General features: G+C 36.1%; 2 protein-coding genes across 2 annotated transcripts; one reads left to right on the forward strand and one right to left on the reverse strand.

The window, feature by feature from the left end:
- The first annotated feature begins 1,827 nt into the window (after window positions 1-1,827).
- LOC114723338 (uncharacterized) lies at window positions 1,828-5,352 on the forward strand. Its single transcript, XM_028909532.1, has 12 exons — window positions 1,828-1,914; window positions 2,044-2,115; window positions 2,216-2,337; window positions 3,119-3,220; window positions 3,298-3,414; window positions 3,763-3,831; window positions 4,073-4,139; window positions 4,417-4,470; window positions 4,553-4,642; window positions 4,832-4,891; window positions 4,971-5,009; window positions 5,236-5,352. The coding sequence occupies exons 1-12, from the start codon at window positions 1,882-1,884 to the stop codon at window positions 5,350-5,352; spliced, it is 942 nt and encodes a 313-aa protein (XP_028765365.1). The 5' UTR covers window positions 1,828-1,881.
- Window positions 5,353-5,749: 397 nt separating this feature from the next.
- LOC114723326 (ubiquitin-like-conjugating enzyme ATG10) lies at window positions 5,750-10,922 on the reverse strand. Its single transcript, XM_028909520.1, has 8 exons — window positions 10,801-10,922; window positions 10,602-10,667; window positions 9,029-9,119; window positions 8,889-8,939; window positions 8,529-8,612; window positions 8,299-8,401; window positions 7,270-7,367; window positions 5,750-6,371 (listed from the first exon to the last, which is right to left on the reverse strand). Exons 2-8 carry the CDS (start codon window positions 10,613-10,615, stop codon window positions 6,171-6,173), a joined length of 642 nt encoding a protein of 213 aa, XP_028765353.1. The 5' UTR covers window positions 10,616-10,667; window positions 10,801-10,922; the 3' UTR covers window positions 5,750-6,170.

Here is a 10,922-nt window from a genome sequence, read left to right on the forward strand (position 1 = left end):
ACCTGCACACGCATGCACCCGATTTCTGCCACGTGGCTTAGAAGTGGAGAATTGAAAAGTCATTACATGGCGTGTGTCTATATGTTTCGTTTTGTTCCTTCCACTTTTCTCCTGGTTTTCTTTTTTCTTGTTTCTGTTTTCTGTGGGTCATGATCGTCTCCTGTCTTTTGAAGTGAGAATCAAGTGGATCGAGGACTTTCTTTGATTTCCATGCTCTTATTTGATTCAATTTCCTCTTCATAAAGAAAAACCTGAAATGTACAAACCGTAATAGTCTTAGAAAAGCTGCTGATAATCCTAATGATATTATGGGAATGAATGATGAATGTATACGTACAAGAAGTAAAAAAAACTTAAACTTTTACGAAGCTTGAAGTAACTTGATCAGCATCTGAGGTTAACTTCTGCTGCAAACTTTGAGTCTGCTGAGTGATGTGTTTTATAAATATAATAATCCTTATCTGAGATTGCCATTTGATAGAAAATGTAACTGTGGGAGGCTTGGTCTTGCTGTCGCTCCCACTGAGATTCTGAAAAATACTGAAAGGAAATAATGTATGTGGGCACGATCGATTTGATTGTGAAGGATATATTATCCCAATTGCTTTGTTAATAATCACAGTTTCAATAATAAGCACATATATATGGCTTACTTTGACAGTACGTAGATAGCATAGTGAAGCTTCTCACACGATTTCTGATAAGAAATTGAAGGTGATATGGGCTTTCAAAATCTCTAAAGGACTGTCCTATGCATTCTGATAAGAACAATAATTAACAGAGAGACCATAAACAGGAACCCACATAGAGCAACATGACATATATACATGGCAGCAGAACGAGGAACAAGAGAGAGAAGCTCCAGTCCATTCCTTGAATGTGTTTGTGTCGTTAATAACAGTCTCTTCTTCTTCCTCAGGCATACGCTAATCTTCTTCTCTGGTAATCTCTTCCAACAGTACTGTCATTTAGCCATACACAAGTGAACCCCAGAAACAGAAATGAAATGGGATCCACGCATATAAGTGAATACCACCCATGTTTTTATACATTTCGAGCTCTCTAGTGACTAGAGAAACTGCTTATCCTTCTAAATAAATTCACAAGAAGTTTCTTTTTTTTAAACTCTTATCCTTTCTCTCAAACTCCTCTTGGATGTGGAATTAAAGTTGTGCTTGGTTTTACTATTTAAAGCAGCTTCAAAAACGTATACGTTGGCGCCAACATAACACACAGACATCATGCTTTCTCCATTCTTCATTTGATAGGACTTGGAAAAACCTAGTAGACAGTGTCTTAGAATATCTTGTTAAGGGGATTGAATTGATTTTCACATTTCTATACAGCTCACTTTTCAGGCATCTCTTGTGGTGGAACCTCCTAAAAGAAAAAGAACGTTTCGTCGCCATTTACTCTCCACAATTTTCTTGATTTCTGCAGCTTTCTTGACTGGAAGTGCATTTGTAGTGACAGATTATAAAGAGGTACCCAAGTAGTCACTTAAACAATAGTTACCATACGTGCTTTCATATTCTTCTGTGATTCTTCAGATAATTATGCTATGGAGCATGTTACAGATAAGCGAACATAAAGAAATTGCATCTCGTTTTTTTGCAGAGGTTCCCAAAATGGCAATTTGTGGATATTTTGCTTGATACTAGAGCTTCTATGTGCAAGGTAAGATTAATAAACAGTGTTGCTTACTGTGCTTTCGTAACAAAAAGATCAAATTGATGTGTTTTCAGATAAGTTTGGATTGATTTAATTAATGGCAAATAAATTAAATATAATGTTTTTTTTGTGGATTTTCAGGGTAATTGCAGACCCCATGGAGCAGAGTCACTACCAAAAGGAATAGCGGCCATCACTTCTGACTTGGAAATGCGACCATTGTGGGGTCCCCGTAATAGGAAGGTTAGTCATTCCTCAAAATTATTGAGAATTAATAATATTACTCAATACTCTACTCTGTTTCTATAAGGATATGTTTTTGAATTATTTCGAGTAACTTCTGAAACTGTTGGATTCTTTCAGAGTACACAGTCAGTGAGAAATTTACTGGCCATGGCAGTTGGTATAAAGCAGAAAGAAAACGTTAATAATATAGTAAAGAAGGTGAGATAGTTCAGTTTTACTGGCAAACTTTTAATGGTTTTTCTTTTTCTTGTTTGGCACTTAAAAATTTCGTTTTTTTTTTTTTTTTCATTATGATCAGTTTATAGCAAGCAAGGACTTTGCGGTAATGCTTTTCCACTATGATGGGATTGTTGATCAATGGAGGGATCTGGATTGGTGTGATCAAGCCATTCATGTCTCTGCTGTCAATCAAACTAAATGGTGAACTTCCTTCTCTTGTCCTTTTGTAAACTCATCAACTTTTGATAAGAGGTTAATATAATCTTTAGCCTTTTAAGTTTGCTTTCATTTTGGTTTTAAGCTCTCATTTCAGTTTTGATCCCTCAGGGAGTAAAAAGATTTAGGTTTTATTAAATTATAGGGACTAATGTTTTAAATCAGAACAAACTTGAGGGACCAAACAAAATGAAGGCAAACTTGAGGGACTAAGAATTGTATTAACCTTCTATAAAATAGAAAGAATGTGGGACTAACATCGAAAAGTCTGATTGACGGATTTGAATTCTCTTAGTCATATTGTCCATACAGTTGAAGAGAGATAGATATGGTGATGAGTCTCATTAGCTCCCCAGAGGATTCAGACACAATATTTCTATCTCAACTTGGTTTACGATTCTAATGAAAGCTTACAATCAATTTTGTTTATTTCCACTTACTTTCTATTAATAACTTTCATGTAAGATATTACAATCAGTGAAACTAGAAATTGGTAAGCGAATTTTTGATTTTGGAGGCTTCTGAATTATCATGATGTTAATGTCTCTAATTACGAATTTTTACTAAATATGGACAGGGTATTGAGTATGGACCAATTATAGCCTATATTTTGTTAGGTTTAACATTAACTTATGGACCGAGATGGGAAACAAAGACAACATTAAAATTAGTTTAACAAACAAGAAATTAAATTGAAATTGTGCTTACCAATTAATTGTTAACATAGAATTTAAATGTGTTTATACATTTGCCTCAAATGAGTTAGGTGGTTCGCCAAGCGATTCTTACACCCAGATATCCTATTTGACTATTCATACATCTTCTTGTGGGATGAAGACCTCGGAGTTGAACACTTTGATGTCCAAAAGTAGGTGTGTTTGCAGTTGTTTTATATTTTTTCTTTTATATTTGTTTTCCCCATAGGTGATGCAAAATTTGATGCAGATATTTATCCATAGTCAAAGAAGAAGGGCTTGAGATATCACAGCCAGCACTGGATCCTGATGTCTCAGAGGTGCACCATGATCTCACAGCAAGGGACAGCAAGTCAATTGTTCACAGGTCTTAAGAGATTGCTACCACATCTTTATATGGAAAACACAGTAATATATGAATGAGAACTCATTGGACTTAGAATGTAGACAAATGATAAACCCACCATCACATGAAAAATTTAATTTTAGTTTCAAGAATTGGGAGATTACTTGGACATAGAGTTTCAGTTATTCAAGTTGAAGAATAATTCTATTATGATACAACTAGTAACAATAAGCTCTGGTGGCATTTTTTTTAGTCTGATATGTGCATTGCAGAACTACTCAAGGCTTTATTGCATTGAGCTTCCAGTCAAATCTCTGCATAGTACTAATATATTCTTTTAATTGAATTAACATTGAGCTATATTAACAGGAAAATCCACAAGACTCTAAGAGGCGGAAGGAAATGTGATGAAAACAGCACAGGTCCACCATGCACAGGGTAAAAATTCTGCATTCAGATGTTGTGTATTCGTGGTTGCAAAACTATGTTTTTATTAGGAAAGAATAAAAATTCCTCTCTAATCAAGTATTTCAAAGGGCTGCATAAACTGCATGTTGCCACAAAGTTTCATTCTCCTTTATATGACAAAAAGTACAAAACCAATGAGCCGTATCCTCTAAATTGAGTTCCAGTCTCTTCAGTACTTTGTGAAACAGGACTGAAATTATATGAATTCCAGGTTTGTGGAGATGATGGCTCCTGTGTTCTCAAAGGATTCTTGGCGCTGTGTATGGCATATGATTCAGGTTTGTGATCCGAAATTTAATTTAATTAAGCATAACTCAACCAGACATTTAAAACTAACCGTTTCTTAGGAATTTTCCCACCCGTGATTTTAACACTAAGTAAACCAATGGCCAACAAGTTGGCTTATGTTACTACTACAGTATTATCCCAAAATTGAACTTGTTAAATGAATAGGTTCCTTGTGTTAATACTAATTCCAATTTAAACGTAAACATATGATCAATAATAAATTCAGGCTCCGCAGTAACAAGCATTCTTCCCTGCACTTTTTGACAGAATGATCTAGTTCATGCATGGGGCTTGGACTTTCAGCTAGGTTATTGTTCCCAGGTATTTTGTCATCTAGTCAGATGAGTTTCTTTTATCTATTCCTATTTACCTTACTCATATTAGTAAGCATTCCTTTTGGCAGGGTGATAGGACTAAAAATATTGGTATAGTTGATTCTGAATATCTACTTCACTATGGCATACCAACACTTGGGGGCTCCCCAGCAAACAAGGTTAGAAACTTGTCCAAGTACTTGTTCTGGTTATTCCATTTAGGGATCTCAAGGACTGACCATTGCTTTTCTTACGAAATTGATATTATCTTATCTTAATAACCCCCCCCCCCGGGGGGGTGGGTCTCCTATTACGTTTCTACTGTTATCCTTCTCAATATAATTAACAGTTGGTTTAACTAATTGCAGACATCTGCCACAACACATGGTCAAGATGATGAAAATGCAACAGTGTTGAATGAAAAAATGGTAATAAACAAAAGCAGAAGTTCTCTTTATTCAATTCTTTGCTTGTTCAAACTGTAGCTAATTACTTGTGGGTTTGCAGGAGAAAACGCCATCTAATCAAGTTGATGCTAGATCTGAGGTAAGCCTTCAATTCTATTCTTTGACAAATTAATGATAAAATTTGATCCTGCAGGGCTTTTGTTGCCAAATATCTTTATACGATTTGTCATTCCAATAAAATATCTTTTGGAAGGGTAGGCAATTAGTTGGAACCAAATGATTCCAAAACCAAGAGATCACTGATCCATTTAGCGATAAAGGTGCTGTATTATACACTCTGCTTCATTTAGCGATTATTTTGGCAGGTAAGAAAGCAATCCTACGTTGAACTTGAGATGTTCAAGAGCAGATGGAAAAAGGCAGTCGCGGAAGACTCTTGCTGGACTGACCCTTTCCAACAGCCACCGATACACAAGAACTAAGTAACACTGATATTTTCAGACCTTTTTTTTTCTTTTCTTTTTTAAATATTATTTACCATCAGTGTTTACGCTTCAGACAAGGAGAAATATAAGAAACTTCTACAGTTGAGTTGCATTGTACAGGGCAAACATTGCATATCCTAACTTCTATTGTGTGTTGTACAAGTTTGTAAGTTGCACTATTCTTTTTTTCTTATGATCAGTAAATAATTACAAGGTCCCATCATGGCCAAACAAATGAAATTTCCTCCCACTTGCCCATGCTCTAATTTTTTTTCCTCGGAAAATTTCAATTCTTTATTTGGTAGAACCAGAATGCCAGAGAAGACATCAAGACAGGCCAACAAGGAAAGCTAGAATTAAAGGTCGACACTTGATAAAGAAGGCGGGAAGAAGATTTAAATTAACTTCTTAATTCTTAATTCACTCCATGCATGGATTTAGAAGCTTTAAGCTATATAAAACACAGACATTAAATCTATTTGTCTATATAATTCCATGCACGAATCAACAGCTTTCAAAATCCTCAAAAAGCTGCAGCCTTTTCTTCTTTCCCCAGTTTTTCTTCGACAAATGAAGCAAACAATATAAATATAAGCTTTCTTTAATTATTTAAATCTAAATACAGTAAAAGATAAAACATAATTAAAATAAACTAAATCCTTTATTTTCCCATATTACCCGAACCCTAAACCCCATTGTTTTCCATCTGCCTTAAACGCTATGTACAAGACATCCAGAACCAGCAGCAGCAGCACAAGACTTGTTTATCTCGTTAGCATAGCTTTTCAGCCGCTCAATTTCATCAGCAAGGGTAGTTAACGCCCGAAGTTCAGCATCTCCAGAGGAATTTTAAGACCAACCACTTGCCCCACGACGGAGAACCATGACACCAGATAATGTTCAATCGTGGAACCTTTTGTAGTCAAAGACTTGTCACTAGAAAAAAGCAGCTTCATCCACTCACTTGTCCCACATGGGTGTAATTTGTACCATGGCCGGTTCAAATATGGATGCTCCTACAAGATATAACAATAAAACCATTAAGAGTATATTCCAGGGGTTATGGGCAGAGCAAGCAATTATGCGTTTTGTCCGATTATAACATTGTTTCAAGCTAAACTGGAATGTCTTGCCAACTTCCACCTATCTGAAGTGATTCCTTGCATGCTCCATTTATGAGCAGCAGGTTGGATTGTAAAAGTATTAATTTTACGCAATCGATATACATGTTTTGTTTTCTGTAACACATCCGTATAAATGGGAAAGATTGTATTAGGATGCAAGTGTGATAAGCCCATCAAATTGATTATGTAGGGGAAAAAAAATTCGATTAACTCCAACATAGAAGGTGGCATCAGACATTGCACAACTTTTTTTTTTTTTTTTGGCCTGAGACATTGCACAACTTCAAAGAAATAGAGTTTCTAAATTTCAAATTCATAAAGTATATCCATCATATATAGTTACGTGTCACATAGCATAAGTTTGTTATTCACTTATTCGGTGTAAGCAGGCTATATGTAAAATCTGGTAATAGTACCAAAATAAACGCAATCAATGAGAACTGATTTGGCAAGGGATTGAATACAGCAAATGATAAAGAAAGGGCAAGAGTTGTGTGTGTTAAATACTCCATAACAACACTACCAACTTCTACCTAGACACTTCAGATTTTATTGGATCACACCATGTCCCTGCTTCATAGGAATTACCAAACACTGAAAATCAAACCGAACTGATTTCCGTTCGTAAAGAAGAGGCTGACATAGTTTATGATGACAGAGATGACCTAGCCTGTCATGTTGGCAATAACTGAATTGAAATCTATGAGGGGAGATTGATCTTGATAAAAATTAGAACCATATGGCAGACTTATAATGCTATACAAATCATCCCTTTCAAGGCATATCTTACCTCTTGAGTTATGAATGTCCACTTTGATTCAGATAGCAGCTTCACAGAGAGGCCAGGAAGGTCCTTTTCAATTTCACTGAACAGCAAAGGTTGTCCATCTATGTATTCCATATGTCAAACGGTATCACAAATTGTGAACATCATTTTCCCAATTAGAAGATAAATTTATAAAAGTATCCCCTTGAGCAAAGTTGATGGTTCGAATTTTGTGGATAGAAAAAACTTATAAAATTCTACCTGAAGCTAGTTCCGAAGGTTACAGGGGTTAAGATTTTGATAAAAGGTTCTAAGTTCAGCCCTCTTCTAGTACAAAATATGACTAATTCTATATATATCTAATGAGATACTTGACTTCATAAGTTTCTAAATGTTATTAAATTACAACTTCACAGAGGGACCAGGAATACCCCTTTCAATTTCACTGGACAGCAAAGGTTGTTCATCTACATAATAAAATAGCATCACACTTCCCTCGCTGTCAGCACTATTCTCTTGATTAAGGGAAAAAAAAAAAACCAACATATAGCAACAAAAAACGCTGATATAAATTTAGGGGATAATGCAACTCGGAACTCAGAAATACAATTCTGTCTTTATACTATTAGACAAAAAAAAAAAAAAATTGGGAAACCAAGCTGAATTTAGACATGTTCCTTAAAATTAAAAGCTTTAACTCAAGTGATAAGATTCAAAGGCTCAGGTACCAAAATACAACTTTGGCTTTAATTAGAATGAAAATAATGCTGCCGTCTAAAGGCCCTAAACATTCACCCCCGCTCGACCACACCCAAAGACACATAGCTACACGATTCTTTTTTGTTTCAGCAGCCTCTTCTAGCATCCAAATCTAATGACAAACGAACTGCAAAAGAATTTCATGCACCCAGATTTACAGCTAAATAACCATAAGGTGGTATTTTGTTTCAGTAAGTTCCAACTTTGAAGTTTCAGTAAAAACACGATTATGTATCTAATACGATATTTATCACAAACAACACGCTTTAGAAGAGGATAGCATGGTGAACATACCACTACGGTAAGCACGGAAATACAGCACTGGAACCTTGTACGAAGCACTGTAGACCACATGAAAATCATAGAGGTTTATTTCATGATAATCACTCTCTGGACCCTGCAAAAACAAATAGAACAATTACAATGAAGATTATAAAGACTGCCAACAACAATAATAGTAACCAAATTGATGTCGCATGCAAATTTGTAAGCTACATAAAGAATACCAATTAGGCCATACATACTAATGTGGCGCAATCAAATGGTTCTTCATTCTCCAACATATTCCGTTCTTCTTTACATGTCAGACTTCCTCCGTCCTCTTTTTCCTGCACGACACTTACAATCCATTGATTAACATCAACTCTCCTTTTAAGGGAAGTGTAAACTAAAATTCTGTCAGACCGTCCGGCAAAAGTTTTGTAGAGGAGTATCTCTTCTGAATTTACAAAGGAATTGGAAAGCTCTTTCAGGCTGATGTTTGCTTCTAGTTTTATTATTTTTATTACAGCATCATGAGGATTATACCCGCTGGTTATTGCCTCCTTTTCTCAGCAAAAATAAAATTTATCTATAAAATAAATCTAAAAGAAAAAACAACAGACCTCACTTGATTTTAAAAGGCGCACGTTTTCCAGTGACATATATCCTTCCACCTGAGATTGAGAGACAAATATAAGGAGATAAAACCCTGAGTAGCAAAGCATAGAGTCACGAGGTTGCAAAAACTATTGAAGAGGCCAACCTCATGAGAAGAAACCAAACGATGTTTTGGACATGGAATCCACAACCATGGAGGGGCTGAAGTATTGAACCTTCTCCACTCATTAGAAAACCTGTGAGCAGCCCGAAAGAAATCACTTAAAGTGAGAGTCCCATCCCAAGGGAATATGTTTGCTGCAGTTTCCTTCATATCCATTACAACCTACATTAACGATGAGATGCATTTCAAATATTGAATGAAATGATGGAGAATCCACAACTAATAATAATTCAAATAAACAAAAAGGAAAAACGAAACAGAATATCACATTAAAAAAATAGAATAGCTTCTTCAAAAGTACAAGGTTGTACATGCAGACAGGCAAGTACATACTATTTTTTTTTTTTTTGAGCTGAATAGGCAAGTACATACTAATATGCTATATTTCTCACATGAAAAGCCTAGTAGCTAAGGATGACTCAAGAATTTATTAAGTAGGTTAATAATGAGAATTCCACCAGTAAATTGAAACCTTAGTACAGGTTATTGGCTTAAGAACAATAATCTTTAGGACTTTCTTAGAGCTTAATTGTTGGCCCCATAATCTTATCTAGTTGTATCTTCTGCCATAGTTCTGATATCCTATCCGTAGTTTTGAGAATATCTTTTGGCATTGGTTATCTTTTGACCTCTACCCAGTAGAAGCGAGAACTTCAGTCTTAACCATTGAATGAGCTGTCATATTTTCTCTCATCCACTTACATTATCCTGTTTACTCTCTAATCCGGTACTAAGCAGTGTCAAAGCCTACCAAGGCCAACTATGCATGCATTGTTCTTGACTACAAGATAGGCACTTCTCAAGGGTACCAGAACACATAAACCCAATGATGCCGAAGAAAAGACAAGAGCACCAACATCAAACTTTAGCCACAAAATCACTCTTGCTCACATGAATGCACATGCCCAAGAACATACAGAATCCACAGTTGATAGTCTAAAGCCCAGAGGAGTTTTCCACTTGATAAACACCACAACATGCTGGACACTAATTGCCGAAGAAAAGACAAGAGCACCAACATCAAACTTCAGCCACAAAATCACTCGTGCTTACATGAATGCACATGCCCAAGAACATACAGAATCCACAGTTGATAGTCTAAAGCCCAGAGGAGTTTTCCACTTGATAAACACCACAACATGCTGGACACTAATTGCGGTGAGGATTGATCCTAGATTGAGTGTACCCAGCCTCAAATAAACCAGCTGCAATTGTCCTGCCTCCAAGGTCAGCCATCCCTGGAGTTACTTGGCCTTCGCCCTTTATTGATGGGATTCAGCCTAAGTGTTAAGAATTTGAGGGTTCAGGATTCTGGAACTAAACTAGATTGGAAATCACCTACCCTTGTCATTAAAAATACTCAGAAGCAAAAAAAAATAGTAATCCACTAAGAAGTAGAAATTAGCCAGCTATTTATAGACCCTTTACGATTAAAGAATAGACTGGACGCTTATATGAATATGTTCATCGCTGTTGACTACTTGTGAATTTACCGGCTCCTTATATTTCATAAACTAGCAAGTATATCAAGATATTACATATTAAAAATTCATACCAGCGATCTCTCATATGCGAGTCTAATCCGCGTAAAGAGAACGAAAAATTGGAGCCCGGAGTTTCACTAACTTGTTCCCATCGTCGTAGACAAAGCATCGAGGGTGGGAATAAAAGGAAAAAAGTTAATTTTCACCAAAAAAAAAAAGGAGAAATTTAAGGATTTGTTTTAACAAATTCTGAATTCCTAGGGAGCAAACCTAAACTGAGATGCTTCAATGGCAATTTTCGTTAAGGCAGTCAGCTCGAGGCGCGACTGTGGCTTAGTGGCGGTGGACGGCCGATGGTCTCCATTGCGTTTGGGGTTGAGACTTCGGTCCAG

The sequence above is a fragment of the Neltuma alba genome, unplaced genomic scaffold (genome assembly GCF_004799145.2).
Source record: "Neltuma alba isolate B1F8T4 unplaced genomic scaffold, ASM479914v2 tig00012135_pilon, whole genome shotgun sequence".
Classification (NCBI taxonomy): Eukaryota; Viridiplantae; Streptophyta; class Magnoliopsida; order Fabales; family Fabaceae; genus Neltuma; species Neltuma alba.

Excerpts from the sequence above, each read along its gene's own strand:
- LOC114723326 (XM_028909520.1), bottom strand. Across the intron at positions 8,613-8,888 it reads GCCTTTTAAAATCAAGTGAG|GAAAAAGAGGACGGAGGAAG; the intron begins GTCTGTTGTTTT and ends AGTGTCGTGCAG. Across the intron at positions 8,402-8,528 it reads CATTTGATTGCGCCACATTA|GGTCCAGAGAGTGATTATCA; the intron begins GTATGTATGGCC and ends TTGTTTTTGCAG.
- LOC114723338 (XM_028909532.1), top strand. The coding sequence starts at position 1,882 with ATGCGACCATTGTGGGGTCCCCGTAATAGGAAG. Across the intron at positions 3,221-3,297 it reads GAACACTTTGATGTCCAAAA|ATATTTATCCATAGTCAAAG; the intron begins GTAGGTGTGTTT and ends AATTTGATGCAG. Across the intron at positions 4,643-4,831 it reads GGGGCTCCCCAGCAAACAAG|ACATCTGCCACAACACATGG; the intron begins GTTAGAAACTTG and ends AACTAATTGCAG.